Consider the following 18213-nt stretch of genomic DNA (forward strand, 5'->3'; position numbering starts at 1 on the left):
ACATACGCATACACACACACTCTCAGGGTACGGTATCAGTTTCAACACAGCGTGTATATTTTTCTTCTATTTGAAACCAGAGTGAACATAGTTTTTTTTACCCTTACGAGAAGAAATAAGGAATCGTAAGAATCAGCAGAACAGCATTTTTTTTTTTTTTTACTGGGTTTTCATAGTATAATAAGTGCTAATTACATTTTTTTCTTTCTTCCCCGATCATATTACAGAGGCTATAGAGAAGGGACGAAACAAACGGACGGTAAGAATACAGATAGTAGTCAAGCGATGATGAATGAATTGCCGCAGGTTAGCAGTACTACTTCGTTGTCAGACAATCCTCAGTTGAGGCAGTATTATGATAAGTTTTTGTTTAAGAACAGCAGTGGCAAGTCGCTATCGGACTTGCCAGCAAAAGCAAGGGAACAGGCTAGGAGTAATCTCAATCCGGAGGAAGGGTTTAGTTCTGGGACTTGGACAGGCACTGGTGCTAGTCTAGATAATTCGGTTGGGCAAGGTCGTGGTCAAAGTCAAGGGCAAGGACAAGGGCAAGGGCAAGGGCAAGGGCAGGGCCAAAATCAAAGTCAACGCCAAAGTCAAGGTCAAGGTCATGCTACCGGCACTGGACCTGGTAACGTTGATTTTATTAGTGGTTTCAGGAATCCCATGTACCAAATGGATGCTTCTCCTATCTCGAGTTCAGGATCACATAATCGCGCCAGTATGTCATTTTCGGATGCTATGGGTGGTCCTCAGGCAGCTGCGGCTGTTGGTGGGCCAATGGGTGGTTCCATTCCAGAACCAGTTCCAGGCTCCTCTTCCATGTTCCAGTTTAGTTATAGCGGTCCCGGTTCAATTAATGCACAGAACCAGCCGTTTGGTATGGTTCCACTTAGTGCGTCGGGCCATGCACAGGATTATTCAGTAATTACCGGTGGTCCTCAGCAACAACAACATATGATGCCCCCTCATTTGCAAGCGCAAGTACCGTATGGTCCAGGCCCTGGTGTTCCTGGAAACATGGCATCAGCTTCTATACAACAGGGTCAAGTCCAAGGCGGAGGTTCCAGAGGTGCCCCTCATTCTAGAAATAACTCAGTCGTATCGGCAAGCTCAGTGTCTCCCTCGAGCTACTATGCGGCTTTGAATCAAACAGTCTCACCAAGTGACCAGCTGTCGCCATTGAACAGTGCTGGAAGTAGCAGTTATGGTGCCGGCGCCATGACTCCTTCTAATTTAACCTTTGGCCAGGACTCAAACAATTTCATTGGTGATATCCATTCTAGTGGTAGGAGATCATCTTACGTGTCTGATGCTTTAATTCATGGACATTCCTTGAACAATCCGAATTCTAACTTTACCATTGGTGGCGGTTCGGGTAATACTGGAGGGAATAGTAATCAACAAAGGTTCTTTACCCAAAGACAATCCCTCTCAGGTAGTGTCAGCGGTGGAGGAAACGGTTATCAATCTCCAAGAAACTTCCACCAAATGAAGCATAACAGTGTTAGTAGCGGTAGCAGTGGACCAATCACTACAAACATGGGGTCTGTACCTGGCCACCAACAACCTCCTTTGGCTCTGTTATCTCAAAGTGGGAATACTAACCCACAAACAGTTTCTGCTGGTTTGCCTCAGCAAGGTACTTTCCCATTAGACAATGGATTATTGTTACAGGATGGCCAAATCGTTTCTTCCGAAAGTCTATCGCAATTATACAAGGAATGTGGAGAGAACTTTTTCGCTAGTAAATCCTGTACTGAATTTGTTGATGCGGTCAAGGCACTAATAGTTGGTACTTCTGAAAATAAAACTAGAAGTGAAAAAGTGCAGAAGTTCTTGGGATTCCTAAAGAGCTGCAACTTAAATTATAACCCTCAGTCGGACGCCTTTGTTTCCACTGGTAAGCACAGAAGATCTTCAACGAGTAGCTACTTACATTATAGACCGTTGGTTTTGGTGGCATTGAAGAACGGTAAACTAGAATTATTGTCTTTGCCTCAGGGTACCAATTTAAAGCTCGCTCGTGATGATTTGATTATAATTGACGGCGACCGTGGTAAGGATTTAGCGGTTTGTATTGCACCAGTTGTTCAGTTAGAGCTAGCTCTATTCATCAACTTTTTGAAGAAGAAGATCCATTTCGACTCGTTGATCACTTCGAGGAACCAGCATTATCCAGCAGATAAATTTATTGACGCCTTGATGAATAATGCAAATGGATCTCAGGATGATTTGAATCCAAAACTATACGACGTCATTGAATTGACTCAATTAATAATTCCTAGCAAACAGATTTTACGGTTTGCTACGCCATGGGAATGTTTTACCAACCTTCATAGCAAGTTCCAAGATGAACTAAAGGCTCTCCATATCGCACAGTTGAAATTAAAGACTTTGAATAGCAATAATGCAGTTAATGGTAAACCTAGTTTGAACATCAAAATTTTGAACTCTGAATTTCAGTTTGATAGAAAGAAGCTTACTTTCTATTACATTTGTCAAGAACGTAATGATTTCCGTGAATTGATCAAAGAGTTGTTCAAGTTTTATAAAACAAGAATATGGCTATGTGCAATTCCAAATAATCTCGAAATTGATAGCAAGTACTATGATAACGAAAGGAAAGAGTGGGCCATGTATGAGGATATGATGAAACATTTCCAACAAGAAGAACTAAGCGATAACAACCTTCCTCCTCAAACAGGTTTCATTGTAGCACCTTCTTTGAAAAACATCCAATTGGACAATTTCCAAATTGGAGTGTACAAAGAACTAGTTAACTCCATGTTCTGATTTTCGAGAAGCGGACGGACAAAGCTAACTTCTTGAAAGACTACCGTATAAAACTGGCATCAAAAAATATAAAAGAGACAAAAAACATCCAATACTTTATAGAAGGATATGTGCAAGCCACAGGCTATCAATGAAACTCTTTCACAATGGCTGAGTTGATTTACTCAATGCATTAAATGATTTTTATCTGTTCAAATTTTCTTTCAATTCTTTCTGCCCTACGCTTCTTGTGCGGATTTGTATTGTCCTATTCTTTTCTCCACTATAATATCCACACTAAAAATTTTAACTTTCTAATTGGTAATTATCAAGTTCTTTTAATGATGTTTCCAAGCCTACTATTCTTTCAACTAATGACAGTTCTCTTAATTATCGATGATGGTATGATATAGACATAAAGGATGATATAATTATGATATACATATATAAAATTTGATATAATATAAACTAAATATGAAATCACATATTCCATTTATAGGTGCTTGATGTTTCATTTATTCTCAGCGTAGAAAAAGTTTACCGCAACTGGAGTCAAGTTGAACAATTCAGCATAATGCTGGAAACCGGTACCAGGTTTCTTGAACCCCCAATTGGGCCGATCACTGACAGATTCCGGTTTTTTATCTGGGGATTGCTGAGCAAGAATCCAAACGTAGCGGTGTGGACCGGTGCCCTTTGGTGGAGCTGGTCCGACGTACGGTAATTGCACATCGCCTGCCTTTAAGTCCAGCGACATTGGAGTATCTGGGTCCAGACTTAGCTTGATGTTAGTCTCTAAATAATGACAGTACTCAGACCATTTGTTATCGGAATTAGATGGTGCATCTGGATCAGTCAAACACAAGGAATACAGAGCGTCTGTATCTAGCTGAGCATCGTTTCCACCAGCGACTTTAATTTCCGGTTTCTCCTGAGTACCGTCGATAGATAAAGTGTTACCCAATGCGACAGGATGCTTAGAAGCGTATTCGATTACCAAACTGGTGGAACCCTTATTAGAGAAATCTGGAAGTACTTTAGAGATCACTCCATGAGAAGTAAGGGAATCTTTGATAGCTTTGGCAGAATTAATTGAAGCAAACATTGTTGAGGAATGTGCAGAGGATATTAAAAATCGTACTTTCCTTTGAGAACTCTCCTCTACTGATAATTTTAGGTTTCAATGCGTTTACAGTGTTGGGCTGGTCGTTCATCTGGTAGAGGTACCGTATATATATATAATATATATAGTGGTGCCTGTGCTTTTTAAGGGTAGCAATACTAAGGACGGAGAGGAGCAAGAGGTGTCCGGGTGACATACTCACTGCTAGCGAAAAGTGTTCAAAATGGCAAGAGATGAGGTTAACTTGCCAGATGGAAACAAAATGGCAATGCGAAACGAGGTAGAAACGCATTAGAAACACTTGTTATCAATGCGGTAGGTGTTGGATTTTCTGCCGTAATTCTTCAATTATGTGCAGCGGTTACACTCTCTCAGAATCTACTGTAGAGAAACCAAAAAAATGTTAGAAGTTACGGAATTGGTCGGTTCGTCTTCTCACCTCCAAAAAGTTTAAGTTCTAATGCAGAAAGGGATGATACTCTTCTTCTAGCAGAGATAAAAATGTGCTTTTGGCTAGGAAGGTGGGACACGACAAAAGGGAAGCAGAAGACTGGCATCAAAGGGGCACCCATACGCACTCACGCACACTGGTAGCCATGATCAGTGATATGGAAGAGTACTGGCTATATTTCCGCCAATTTGTACCGTTCTACATAGTGGCATTGTGTACTTTAGCACATTTTGTGTACACGGAGTTGACATGGATGCCTCGAATGGACAAACCTTTCAGACTGGATGACCAAGCAATTTCGAAAGCGTTTGTGGAAAATGAACTTGTCAGCGGTGGTATGTGCATGCTACTTACGGTGTCTATTCCGATGAGTGTATGTCTTGCATATTGCATGAGTAAAGAAACTGATTGGAAAAGGTCGAATCTTAGTAAAAAATTCGAGAGGCCGATGTCAATCGACACTAACACGCACCGTTTCCATTGTGCAATGGTCATGCTGTGGGTATCAATTGGTGTCACAGGGATGTTAACCAACGTATTGAAATTCAAGATCAGTAACTTCCGTCCCGATTTTATAGAGAGATGCGTTCCAAAGGAAGGGTTCACCAAGGATTCAGGGACGGCAATGGCGTACGTCAGTGAGGCATGCCTGCAACCAAATCTTCGGTTTCTCGTGGAAGGTATGAAATCAACGCCCAGCGGTCACAGCAGTATGATAGCTTGTGGATGTTGGTACGCTTGGAGATGGATATATGATCACGTGACACGGCCTGCCATCTCATCAACTTCCACTTCTACCACAACGACAACTGGTAGCAAACTCTCAAGCATATCCTCCCGCATTGATATACGAACAATCTGGCTCCCCGTACTCATCGCAACCGTGATGGTCTCGCGTCTTGTAGACCATAGACACCACTGGTACGACGTTATAGCCGGATGTCTACTTGGGCTCACATGCGTGAATGTCATCTACTACTACTGGTCAACAGTAAACAACACCACATCAACCTCGTCCTTCTTGAATCAGGGTCACGGCGATCTCCTTCCCACGTGACTTTCCCTATCATGTGCGATTACGGAACTAAGCAAACAAAAGAAAAGTGCGACTTACCAGGAAAACAAAAAACCATAAACTGTGGCGTCAAAAGATAATCTCGTTTCACATGGACGGGGAAAGCGGACGATCGTGAACCAGATACCGCCAAACTGGCTATGCGATACATACTTTTTCTCTCCCATTCAGCTTTTCCAGTCTCGCCCATACTCACATGCGAATCCTTGACCAATGAACTTGAATCTAGTCCAATGGTACGCCCATCCTAATAGATCTATATACTATGTAAAGTATCAAGCTAATCGAAGTTCTGTCATCATTACAGCTGCTTTCCACACTGTGAATTTCTCTTGTTCGTTTTCCTTTTTTTTTCCTTTCGACTGTGAAAAAACTCGTAGAAAAATCAAGCCAGAGGTATATGCTTCGAGGACGAAAATTTTGTATATAAGTAAAAACAGAATATTCAACGACTTTTTCACAAGTTAGACTGGAGATATAATGTGCATGTGCATATATATTTATGGTTTACACGTTCAAGTTTGTAATAATTGTGTATATTTTATGCTATAATTATTTATATATATATATTTGTACATTTATATTTGTACATCATTCTCCCAAGGATCTTTTTCGTAGATTATCTTGTTTGTTAAGAGGTGTGTTCATTTTGACTTGGAACTGCAAGCGCAAATACTCTAATATTCGTTTCTAACATACACAATGGGTAACAACAACACTTTTTTGTTTACTTCTGAATCTGTTGGTGAAGGTCACCCAGATAAGATCTGTGATCAAGTTTCCGATGCTATTTTGGACGCTTGTTTGAGAGAAGATCCATTGTCTAAGGTTGCATGTGAAACTGCAGCCAAGACTGGTATGATCATGGTTTTCGGTGAAATCACCACCAGAGCCAACCTGGACTACCAAAAGATTGTCCGTGACACCATCAAGCAAATTGGTTACGATTCCTCCGAAAAGGGTTTCGACTACAAGACCTGTAACGTTTTGGTTGCCATTGAACAACAATCTCCAGATATTGCTCAAGGTTTGCATTATGAACAAGCTTTGGAAGAACTAGGTGCTGGTGACCAAGGTATCATGTTCGGTTATGCTACTGACGAAACCCCAGAACATTTGCCATTGACCATTTTGTTGGCCCACAAGTTGAACATGGCTATGGCTGATGCCAGAAGAGACGGTTCTTTGCCATGGGTTAGACCTGATACCAAGACTCAAGTTACCGTTGAATACAAGGAAGATAATGGTAGATGGATCCCATTGAGAATCGACACCATCGTTATCTCTGCTCAACACGCCGAAGAAATCAGCACTGCTGATTTGCGTCAATCTCTAAGAACTAACATCATCGACAAGGTTTGTCCAGCCGAGATGTTGGATGAAAACACCAAGTACTACATCCAACCATCTGGTAGATTCGTTATCGGTGGTCCTCAAGGTGATGCCGGTTTGACTGGTAGAAAGATTATCGTCGATGCTTACGGTGGTGCTTCTGCTGTCGGTGGTGGTGCTTTCTCCGGTAAGGATTACTCCAAGGTCGACCGTTCCGCTGCTTACGCCGCTAGATGGGTTGCTAAGTCTTTGGTCCACGCTGGTATCTGTAAGAGAGTTCAAGTCCAATTCTCTTACGCTATCGGTATCGCTGAACCTTTATCCTTGCATGTCGACACCTATGGTACCGCTACCATCCCAGATGAAGAAGTTATTGAAATCATCAAGAAGAACTTCGACTTGAGACCTGGTGTCCTTGTGAAGGAATTAGATTTGGCTAGACCAATCTACTTGCCAACCGCTTCCTACGGTCACTTCACTAACCAAGAATACCCATGGGAAAAGCCAAAGGCTTTGAAGTTGTAAGTTTGAAGCTATATTGAACAAAAAACAAAACATAACGTACTGTTAGATTTCCGTTCTTTCTCCTTCTACTTCTTTCCCTTCTTCCCCTCCTTATTCTTCTTCATTATCTTTATTCTGTCCTCGCACCATTTTTAAAATTATTCGAGCATGTGCATCAGTTCCAGCCGTCATCCGCACACTTCTCTTCTAACTGTTCTATCTTTCTAATTTACAAGTATTAGAGACATGTGGATCTAACTTTAAAGAGAATTCTACATTTACATGTATAATGGCGTATATATAGACCAATTGATACAAAACAGTGAAAGGAAACTGATCGAAACATTAAAATTGAGGGCTGCTAATTGAGTTAATAATGATATAGATGCAAATACGATAATTATAGAATCTCTGACATTGTTCATAACTGAGGCAAAAATGCAGAAATGATCAGACGCATTGGAATATTATTCAGGCGTCAAGTCTTCAAGCAACTTAAAAGCTTGCAGTAACTCGGCTTTTGCAGTTACTATGTCGTCATAGTTTAGAGCGCTTATTGCATACTTAGCACTTCGTTGTGCTTTTTGAATCCTGTGCTCCCTTGACATTATTTCTTTCAAAGTAGCAACATCATGTCTCACTGCCGGTTTAGGTGATTCTAATTTGATCGGTTCTGGCGTTAGCAACTTTATTGGAACTTCTGGCGACTCAAGCTGCTTTAACTTCTCAACGGATTCATCTACCTTCAAAGAGGGAGACGGACCATGCTGCTGTGCTATTTCCGAATCTTTTGGCTCTTCGAATAGCGGCTGATCCTCTAGATCCTCGACAAAATTTGGGATTTCATCTTCCACTTCGCTTAGTGGGTTACTATTTGTAGGTTCTGATGTGGTTTCTTGGGGCTTCTTGTCGCTTTGTAATTGTCCCCTTTTCAATTTCATAAGATAGTATTTGGAATGTTTGATCCTTTTATCGCATTGCTCTTTTACAATGGCATCCATACTATCCGCCCATATATGTTTACAGCATTGAAACAAATCTATACAGCACCATAGCCCCTTTCCTATATCGTCATTAATCCTATCATCTTGTATTTGTACTAAGATTCCGTTATAGATTGACATCGCAAGATTTAACACAAAAGCCAATGCTTTGTCTTTTTCATTCAACAGGATCTTAGTACCTTCATCATTCACCTCATTTTTAAAGCTCTCTACATCGTCTAATAATGACATGACCAACTCTGTCGCTTCCCCGTCTCGCTCCTTCTCATTCAATATTAGCTCTGCCGCATATAGTTTTAAGTAGTAAGATATAACAGGAAGAGTTGACAATTCTTTAGAGAGTTTAATGACTCTCTTGTACTGCGCTACATTGCTCATAATGTATCAAGTATAGTGAACGAAAGTCTTTTGGGCTGTATGAGCACGTCTCAGTCCCCTGGATACCTCATTCATTCCCTATCCCAATATGTCGATATTATGATAATATAATATACAAACGCCAAATGGAGAAAATTTATTGATTTTTGAATGTTAACCAAATTATGAACATCGTACTAATTTCACAATTGAGAACTCTAAACAACGAACAACGTTGACTGTACTAGTAATTGTTCTGGGATCCTTCACAATTTAACGGTATAAAGTGGACGATGAGCAGGCCTATTTTTAAGGTGCATAAGGGAGACCGTATTACTTTCCAGCAGCGACTTCAAGACGGATATGTCTGTCTGGACCAATTTATCCCTTTGTTGACCAACTTATCAAGTTTCAATTTCCATCGCGATGACCCATTGGTTGAGAATCTCGATGATATGGTCACTTCTCAATTCAATATACTTATAGACACTGATAGGTCTGGCACCCGATGGATCACTTTACAAAAAGCACATGAGTTATGGGATTTGCTGCAAATTAAAGATGATTCTGGTTCGGAAAATTTGACGGACCATGACGATGATAATGAAGCTAATCACAATGGCGTTGAAGACGATGGTCAGAAGACTCCTGAGAATAATGGTAGAAAGACGGACAACCACACAATGGAGAATGGTGGTACTGAAAATACAAATAACGGAAACAACAGCTCGAATAAAAATGATGGGAATGTTACTGCCGAAGGAAGTAATTTCAGGCCTGCAACAATTACAAATGGAACCACTTCTAGAATCAGTGGTGGTGAGCCAGACACTGTTAAACATGAGCTTCTAGATCTTCCCGATTCTCCTACGAAGAGGCATCAAACCAAATCTGTTTCAAAGATCCCGGTTTTCCAACATGATTTACCTACGGTCTCTACGTTACAGAAAACTCTGCCTCCAGTTAGTAATTACTCAAATGATGAACGTGCGAAGTTAGAGACCTTACTTCAGCGTATTCTTTTCCCCGAAACTACGAATTTGAACGTTGCAGAAGGTTACCCATCGGTCAGCTTAACCCAGCAGGTACAAGAACTGGACACACAATTCCCAAACGTTCCACTAAATTTTAACATCCCAATTGATGAACATGGAAACACTTCCTTGCATTGGCTGTGTTCCATAGCCAATCTAGACCTTCTCAAACAGCTCATTGTCTTTGGCAGTGATAGAAGAATCGGCGATAAGTCCGGTGAATCAGTGCTTGTAAAATCTGTGAAGTCGGTAAACAATTACGATTCTGGTACATTCGAGATACTGTTGGACTACTTGTACCCTTGTATCGTAATGGTTGATGACATGGATAGAACCGTTCTTCATCATATTGTGATTACTTCTGGTATGCCTGGTTGTAATGCAGCGGCTAAGTATTACCTCGATATTTTGATGGGTTGGATAGTTAAAAAGCAAAGCAGAACTAAAGAATCGCATTGCGTGCTACTAGAAGATATCGATCTTCAATGGGTTATCACTCATTTACTCAATGCTAGAGATTCTAATGGTGATACCTGTTTAAATATTGCCGCCAGGCTTGGAAACGTTGCCATTGTCGAAGCATTGTTGGATTATGGTGCTGATCCTAATATTGCAAACAATTCCGGATTGTGCCCTGTGGATTTTGGTGCAGGTACTCAACCCCGTTTTCAATCGAATACAAAAAATCTTATGGCCACACCTACCAAAACTCATGAAACTTCGTTGGATCCGATGGCTGAGTCTACATCGTTAATCACAAATATAAAATCACTCCTCTCAAAAATATCGAATGATTATGGTGATGAAATTAAACAACATAATGGGAAGATGAAGGAGCTCCTCGATACACTCAACATAAAGAGAGAAGCGTTGGCTAATGCACGGGATAGATTGGCTAAGGCAAAGCAAATCCAAGATGAATATAATCTGTTGTCCGACAGACTGAACAATGTGGAAAACACTATCGCTGAAGAAGATCAAAATTTCCAACTTGCTTCTAGAGAATTAGGACTATCACTGGATGATGTCCAAGAAGAAGGTCTGAACTCAGCCGATATTGCATTCGATGCTGATGAGCCTTTCAGAATCTCTTACGTTTACACAAAGTTTGAGGAAAAGATCAAAGACGAATATAACAATGATTTTGAACTATTCCTCAAACATTGCAATTTATCACAACTTGTTCATGAAATATACGATAACTTCCCTTCCAGAGCAGAAATCCCACATCCCAAAATTCTTAAAGCAAGAATCAAAGCGTACAATAGAAACGAATTGCATTTAGACTCAACTTTACAGACTATCAAAGACAAGCAGAAGAATTTAGAATCTAAATTCAGAAAAGTCTTGTCTCTCTGCTTGAAGATAGATGAAGAGAAGGTTGACTCAATGCTTGACGGTCTTTTGCAAGCTATATCTAATGAAGATCCTGAAGATATAGATACAGACGAGGTGAACAACTTTTTAGAGAGTGCCGCCGAATAAATACCAATTGATGGTAACCTATTTGGAAATAACTCTTGTTGTACTTTTATTTCTAACTAAACAGTTTACGCAAGCTGTTGTAATTTTAGTGGACTTTTACCTATAAAATACGATGAACCTTTTTTTTCTATTACATTTATTGCCTATGTATATATTTGTTTCTTCGACGCCTTGTGTTAAAAAGCAAGTCGAGCAGAATTTTTAGATTATTTAGTTGGTTTCTTCCAGAAATACTGTTTATGCACTCTCCTGCATGATCTTAAACCAGATCTGCCACCCTTGAGTGATGCTACCAGCTGTCTTCTGTCATCGTCAGGATCATTTTCTGCATCATAGTAGTATTCTTCATCCAGTGGCTTTCCTGCGGCATCTTTTCCTGTACGGTAAATTACTCCGATACATTGTTCGTCATTCAAAATAGCGCGCAGTTCTGTGCGGCTTAACTTCGAGACAACAGAGTTAACATCCTGCAATTGAAAGAGTGGCACTTGTTGAATGTTAGAGAATGCTAAGTGATTGGACAATACATGCTGTAATTCTTTGTAATCTACCCCCCTTGTAGTCAAAGAGGAAAGAGTTTGTTCTTTTGAAGCTTCATCACTGTCAATTTGCTTTCTTGATTTCTTTTTGGATTTCTTCTTTGGCGAGGGAGTGTTTAACTTACGACGACGGACTTCATCGGCGTTCTCATCCACCTTAACCTTGCTAGGTGTAGTCATGTCCTTAACTGGAGTACTTGCTTCTAATTTCTTCGGAGCATTTGGAGTCTTTATTGTGAAAGAGCTATATGGGGTCAGCTTGCACTTGGTACGTTCCACATTAGGTCTTTCAGTATCAGAAGTATGTCTTATAGCCACTGGTAAAACCGATGGTTTCATGCACTGAGGTGTCGGTGGCGAACACTCGACTGTGCTCATTGGTATCATATTAGCAACAGATTCCTGTTCTTCCAACGAGAAGTCTTCGTCATGGAATTCATCACTGTGTAAGTCGACTTTTGTCAGTTCATCTTCAGTTTCCGTATCATTTTTGGCATCTTCTTCATCAGTTGTAACATCTTGTAATCTAACACGAGCCTCACATTGTCTGAAGTCGAATATTGTGTCCTTGATATATGGCATAATGACTGTTTCACCTTTCAATAGTACAAATGATGTCAAATAAGTTGATTTCAACAACTGCTTTTCCTCTGGAGAAATGATTTGTTCGTTATCATGTAATTGGTCCTGTGTTACTAGCTCGTAAACATCTGAAGCTTTTGATCTTTTAACCAATACATGTGACAGCTTCTTCGGGAAGGAAATAACGAGACCATTTGTACCATTGCATTCGAGTTTTAATTGGTTGGAAGGTGAGATATAAGAAATGAAAGCATGTTGTCTGGAGATATTTTTTCCGCGAGGAAGATGTATATCACATACAGATTTTTTGCGCCCAATTGCCAATCGTGAGTTATCTCTCGGATCTAGCGAAATATCGATTAGGCTAACTTTCTTCAATTCGGTCTCCAGATGTTTTTCCATTTCGTAATCAGATGATAATATCTCACCTGCTTGATCTCTCATTGGGGAAGAGGAACGACCAACAGTAGAAGAGGGATGTGGAGTTGGATAATTTTTGACATTACCTTGCTTTAAGTCGTCTTTGTCCTTGAACAACTTCAAACTGGCAGATGAGACCACGGATTCAGTATCTTTCTCTGGGTGATAAAATGGATTTTCTAAATCATATTGATGTGAGCTCGCAATAGGAGATGAAGGAGGAAACTGCGAGTTCATGACCTCGTGTCTTTTCTTTCTTTGGTTTAATCTCTGTTAACGTTCAGGTGCTTCAGTTTTAACCCTTTAGAATCTGATATTAGATTTTCCAAGTAGCAGTATCTTTGTTGCCTTTCTATGACAGGACACTCCAAAAACAATACTACAGAATCGTTTTGTCTTAGATAGATGTTAATAAACGTAAAAGAACTTACTACAACCTAAAGTCTCTTCATTTCTCAACTGAATATGAACTTCATACTAACTTCAAACTACAAAATATGCGTCGCGTCGTTTCCTTGTATTTTGTCTATTTCGTAGTGGCCACTTTTCGCGTTATTCCCCAACTATCAGGACTGCTCATTTATTAAATCCGTACATCCAAGAATATTCTATACAGATAAACTAAAACTGGTGAGTTGAAAATGTATTTCCCTTTTTGGTAAATAGACGGCTCTCCGTATTTGAAATTTTCTTTTCCCTGCTTTTCGATATCGAAATTTTCCAAGGAAAGTTGTTTCAACCAAACTTTTAGAGATAATATACATTGTTCTATATCCAACTAAGGTCAATATGATAGAATAGTGCTATCATTATAGTGTTGGGTTTAGATTCAAGATAAGACAGAACCAGACATAATCAAACATGGGTAGTATGTGATAGAATACTATACATTTTGGAACATCCTTATTAAGAGCTTTGGAGTGTGATATGCATAAAGAACGAGTAAAATGGAGAAAACAATAACACAAGGAATAATTGAACCACCCGTGAGGCAGCACCAAATTAACGGAATGGACAGTCGAACTCTAATGGAATATAACGTTTGATGAGGTATATTTTGAAAAAGGCCAGAAAACGTTACGACATCGGCGAGTACGTTAGCGAATTATAATGTTCAATTTACACCTACTTATTAAACGGGAGAGAACAAGAATGAAAAAGATTTGAGAACAACGGTCGACTCATTGGAAGGATTTCTTCGGAAATATCAGGTTAGGTTTTATGTTACCTTCTATGAAATTTTTTGACAGATTCAACTAAGTAATAATGACCATCATATTACACTTCACCTACCTAGCTCATGTGGAGAGTTCGATTTACTCTAAGGAAACAGTTTTACTAACGATTTTTTTGCATTGTCAAATTTTTTAAACAGAGGGTACTCCATCTTTCGGTAAGCGCCACAACAAGTCTCACACTCTATGTAAGAGATGTGGCCGTAGTAGTTACCACATTCAAAAGCACACCTGTTCTTCTTGTGGTTACCCAGCTGCTAAGATGAGATCTCACAACTGGGCTGCCAAGGCTAAGAGAAGAAGAACCACTGGTACCGGTAGAATGAGATACTTGAAACACGTTTCTAGAAGATTCAAGAACGGTTTCCAATCTGGTGAAGCTAAGGCACAATCCGCTTAAACTTTGAGATTATCATGTTGTTGAAGACATATTTTTTATTATCTCATTACTTTGTATAAGCATTGTACTTCTAAATAAACCATCAATATAATCTTTTCAGAGTTCATTCCTATGAAATAATTGGAATATGCTAATATTTATCACTTTGATCAGTGTAAGTCGATGCACATGAACGCCAGTAACTGAGCTCTCTTCGCTTCCGTCTTTCTCAAGTTTCACTAACCATGGCTACATACAATGAATCCGCTTCATCCATAGTGGTTATGCTTTCGAGAATATATTTAGCCATGTCTCTCAATGGCCATGAGCTGTTGTTATTAAATTTTGAAACTGCAGATTCCCTTTTTATGTCCAATTCCTCGGAGTGCATGAATGCTGGTAAATTATCTTCATCATAAGCGTCATCAAAGTATTTCTTCTCTTCCTCTAACGCCAATGCTTTCAATGGATTTATTAGGGCAGCCCATTCTGTGGATAATTCATCTGTCGACTCAGGCCACCCATATACAATACGCCATAGACAGATTGTCAGTTCGTCTAGCCTTAAGGCACGTTTATACTCGTCACTTATCGACACCCAACAGAAGTATATCAATTTTAATAAAACTGATAACAATTCCTGTCTCTTAATATCACTGATATGGTCCCTATCCAAGAACACAGTAAGTAATAACTCTTGATGACTACTGAAAAGAGAAAAAGTCTTTTGTAGAAATTCCAACGAACATAGAGTGGATCGGTATCGATGAAGCAGTTTATGCATTATTAATGTAATATTAATTTGTATCTGAATTGACCAATACTCTAGGTTATCTAATGCTGTGAAAGTGAGAGGTTCAAACTCGTTCTCTATAATCATGGGTAAATATCGAACTTCTTCGAGACTTATAATATTATCTATCATTGAATGATTGGAGTTATCGCCACAGCACCTATTTAAACCCGCAAAGTTGAGTGACACAGAGTCAAAAGTAAGTGATCTCTCCCAATTTTGAATTAATTTTGAGAACAATACTGCCCATTTGCCTTTCCAAACGTTTTCAGCACCATCCAATTCAACTATACCGAGTAATATTTCCGTTACGTTGACGATGATTGGCATTATTGGCTTATATGAAATTGATAAAGTAAAATTGCAACATTTTATGAGGTTCTCTGCAATAGTAGCGTCATTCAATACTATTTCCTGTGCCCGCGTATTACAGTTTAGCAATATTACAATACATGTCTCTAGGACATCGAACGAATAAGTCATGCATAATTGATCAAGCATTGAATATTGAAACACGTCTGGAGAAACGTCTAAATCCAAAGGACTCTCATGCAATGGCTGTTTCAAAAATTTAGGATCAGAGATGATAAAATCTGTAATGAATTGAAATACATCCTTCAGTGAACTAACACTGGTCGCACTATGTCTAAAATTGATTGTACAATGCATCAAAGATATGAGGAAAGGGATGGCAAGTTTATTTTCCGGAAGTACACTTACTGATTTTATAGCAATAGCCAAGATCTCTAGTGTTTTATCAACTAGTTGATCGAGGGTGTAAATGGATTTCCATTTAAATATCAACGATCTAATAGGAGGGCCAAGAGGCAACCTGGCCTTAATTATTTTGTGTTCCGGGCTCAAAATAAGATCTGTCTTATAAGTACAAATGTGATCGAGCATTTCTAGAACTGTGTGCTCAGAACCAAGTAGTTTAAAATTCAGCAAATGATCATAGAAAAGGGAACCATCGTCTACTTTGAAATTCTGAGTCAATGTAACGTATTCTTTAACGGGTTCCATCCTTCTTCTTTTATTTTCAATTGGTGATGGTTCAGCAGTTTCAGTTTCGTGGGTAGTTTCAGACTTGCTGCTATTTCTGGGGGTAAATAAATGTTTCTGTTCCAGTAACATGAACTTTCGTTCATCTTCAAGTCGTTCCAATTCGATTTTAAGCTTCGTAACTTCCTCTTCATGAGAACTTTTCAGACTTGATTCCAGCTTTTTCTGATTATCATCATGTTCCCTTAGAGTCTTTTCGAGCATACTCAGCTTCTGCCTCAAGACTCCCACTTCTCCCTTCGCTTTCATTAACTGTTCAGCTTGTGATTCTGGCGGTTTAATAGGTACCGCCATCTGGCTCATCGGAGGTCTATTCACTAGTTCTAGGATATCATCGTCATCGTCATTATCATCCCATAAATCTGCCATATTGGCCTAGGTTGGTTTTTCTTGTTTTTGTTTGACGCGTTCATGGTAATGTTCTTGACATGAATTAACAGTTAAAGGTTAAATCAAATTCTGTGGTCTTAAGGTGTAAACAAATATGCAGATGATCTGCATTAGCTGAAAGAGAAAAAAAATACATAGTTTCTTGGTTTCACTGTTGTTGACCTTCATTCCCCATTAACGCTGATAACATGTCGCTATAATGCCCTTATACTCGCTGAATTAAAGTCCCGTAACTTCTATATCTCTTTCTGTACACTCTTTGAATGTATTACAATATTTATTAATGATATTTGACTTAATGCTGGCATAGAGTTGTAAAATATAAAAAAGATTATATTAACATATTGAAACAATCAATGTCATATTCACAATCATAATAAGAAAAGTTTCTTTCAGAAGGATATTGCTATGGTTAAAATTGTTAATCATTTAAATGAATGGTCTAGAAAGATCATTTATATTGACGCTACATAGAGTATTCTCTTTGCCCAGTAAATATGACATTTCAATGTTTAGTCATAAATTTACTGAAAATACTCAATCGAAAGATGGGACAAGACCCACACTCTCAGAGATGCAATTGATTTACATTCTACCATGTTACAACGAACGCATGTATCGAATGGCGATTTCATGCCTTGAAATCCCTTCCCTCTTGTCATTTGGAAGCTATGACATGCGGTGCACGGAATTTCTTTTTACTGTTTGAATTTTTTTTTTTCTATTAACCACTTCATGCTCATCGAATGGAATAGTTACAGAATAACTGGAAGAGACCATACTTTAACTACTTGCCGCATCGTTGTACCAGCTCCTGTGGTTTGTTATCGACTGAGGATAAGCTTTATTACGGTACATTTTAGTAATATAATAAGTACAAAAGAAATAATATCAAGATAATATGGTTGAAGATTCTAAGGTCAGAGATGCCATGAAAAATGGTGAGAAGAAAGTCTTGCCGGCATCATTGGTCCCTCAAGCTCCGCCAGTGCTAACATCGAAGGACAAAGTTACCAAGAGACTTATTGTGGTGCTATCCCAGGCTTCTTTAGAGACACATAAAATATCATCCAACGGTCCTGGTGGGGATAAATACGTCTTGTTGAATTGTGATGATCATCAAGGTTTGTTGAAGAAAATGGGAAGAGATATAAGCGAAGCTAGACCCGACATTACTCATCAATGTCTTCTAACCCTATTAGATTCTCCTGTAAATAAGGCTGGTAAACTTCAAGTTTATATTCAGACCAGTCGAGGCGTTCTTATCGAGTTAAACCCTACTGTACGAATTCCAAGAACTTTCAAACGTTTCTCAGGTTTAATGGTCCAATTATTGCATAAACTATCCATCAGATCAGTTAACTCTGAAGAAAAATTGTTGAAGGTCATTAAGAATCCAATTACCGACCACCTACCAACCAAATGTCGTAAAATCACCTTGTCCTTCGATGCACCTGTCATAAGAGTGCAAGACTACGTGGAAAAGTTGGATGATGATGAAAGTATATGTGTGTTTGTTGGTGCCATGGCCAGGGGTAAAGATAATTTTGCAGATGAATTTGTGGATGAAAAGATTGGTCTATCCAACTATCCATTATCTGCTTCGGTTGCATGCTCCAAGTTCTGTCATGGTTGTGAAGATGTGTGGAACATTATGTAAACATGGAAACTCGATT

The 18213-nt window shown here is 39.2% G+C and overlaps 10 protein-coding genes across 10 annotated transcripts; 6 read left to right on the forward strand and 4 right to left on the reverse strand.

Annotated features, from left to right (window-relative positions):
* Positions 1 to 285: 285 nt before the first annotated feature.
* Positions 286 to 2793, forward strand: KLLA0_C01716g (PSP1 family protein; the record flags this gene model as incomplete). Its single annotated transcript, XM_452272.1, has 1 exon — positions 286 to 2793. One exon carries the CDS (start codon positions 286 to 288, stop codon positions 2791 to 2793), a length of 2508 nt encoding a protein of 835 aa, XP_452272.1.
* A 490-nt stretch (positions 2794 to 3283) lies between these two features.
* On the reverse strand, positions 3284 to 3877 carry KLLA0_C01738g (YbhB/YbcL family Raf kinase inhibitor-like protein; the record flags this gene model as incomplete). The annotated part of the gene is made up of 1 exon (XM_452273.1): positions 3284 to 3877. The coding sequence occupies one exon, from the start codon at positions 3875 to 3877 to the stop codon at positions 3284 to 3286; it is 594 nt and encodes a 197-aa protein (XP_452273.1).
* Positions 3878 to 4491: 614 nt separating this feature from the next.
* On the forward strand, positions 4492 to 5403 carry LPP1 (phosphatidate phosphatase LPP1; the record flags this gene model as incomplete). The annotated part of the gene is made up of 1 exon (XM_452274.1): positions 4492 to 5403. The coding sequence occupies one exon, from the start codon at positions 4492 to 4494 to the stop codon at positions 5401 to 5403; it is 912 nt and encodes a 303-aa protein (XP_452274.1).
* Positions 5404 to 6123: 720 nt separating this feature from the next.
* Positions 6124 to 7278, forward strand: KLLA0_C01782g (methionine adenosyltransferase; the record flags this gene model as incomplete). The annotated part of the gene is made up of 1 exon (XM_452275.1): positions 6124 to 7278. One exon carries the CDS (start codon positions 6124 to 6126, stop codon positions 7276 to 7278), a length of 1155 nt encoding a protein of 384 aa, XP_452275.1.
* Positions 7279 to 7724: 446 nt separating this feature from the next.
* VTA1 (Vta1p) lies at positions 7725 to 8639 on the reverse strand (the record flags this gene model as incomplete). The annotated part of the gene is made up of 1 exon (XM_452276.1): positions 7725 to 8639. The coding sequence occupies one exon, from the start codon at positions 8637 to 8639 to the stop codon at positions 7725 to 7727; it is 915 nt and encodes a 304-aa protein (XP_452276.1).
* A 272-nt stretch (positions 8640 to 8911) lies between these two features.
* SWI6 (transcriptional regulator SWI6) lies at positions 8912 to 11137 on the forward strand (the record flags this gene model as incomplete). The annotated part of the gene is made up of 1 exon (XM_452277.1): positions 8912 to 11137. One exon carries the CDS (start codon positions 8912 to 8914, stop codon positions 11135 to 11137), a length of 2226 nt encoding a protein of 741 aa, XP_452277.1.
* Positions 11138 to 11343: 206 nt separating this feature from the next.
* On the reverse strand, positions 11344 to 12915 carry TOS4 (Tos4p; the record flags this gene model as incomplete). The annotated part of the gene is made up of 1 exon (XM_452278.1): positions 11344 to 12915. One exon carries the CDS (start codon positions 12913 to 12915, stop codon positions 11344 to 11346), a length of 1572 nt encoding a protein of 523 aa, XP_452278.1.
* Positions 12916 to 13539: 624 nt separating this feature from the next.
* On the forward strand, positions 13540 to 14313 carry RPL37A (60S ribosomal protein eL37; the record flags this gene model as incomplete). The annotated part of the gene is made up of 2 exons (XM_452279.1): positions 13540 to 13546; positions 14054 to 14313. The coding sequence occupies 2 exons, from the start codon at positions 13540 to 13542 to the stop codon at positions 14311 to 14313; spliced, it is 267 nt and encodes an 88-aa protein (XP_452279.1).
* A 208-nt stretch (positions 14314 to 14521) lies between these two features.
* Positions 14522 to 16516, reverse strand: LCD1 (Lcd1p; the record flags this gene model as incomplete). The annotated part of the gene is made up of 1 exon (XM_452280.1): positions 14522 to 16516. The coding sequence occupies one exon, from the start codon at positions 16514 to 16516 to the stop codon at positions 14522 to 14524; it is 1995 nt and encodes a 664-aa protein (XP_452280.1).
* A 922-nt stretch (positions 16517 to 17438) lies between these two features.
* On the forward strand, positions 17439 to 18197 carry EMG1 (18S rRNA pseudouridine methyltransferase; the record flags this gene model as incomplete). Its single annotated transcript, XM_452281.1, has 1 exon — positions 17439 to 18197. The coding sequence occupies one exon, from the start codon at positions 17439 to 17441 to the stop codon at positions 18195 to 18197; it is 759 nt and encodes a 252-aa protein (XP_452281.1).
* Between the last annotated feature and the right edge of the window lie 16 nt (positions 18198 to 18213).

The sequence above is a fragment of the Kluyveromyces lactis genome (assembly GCF_000002515.2).
Source record: "Kluyveromyces lactis strain NRRL Y-1140 chromosome C complete sequence".
NCBI classification, from domain to species: Eukaryota; Fungi; Ascomycota; class Saccharomycetes; order Saccharomycetales; family Saccharomycetaceae; genus Kluyveromyces; species Kluyveromyces lactis.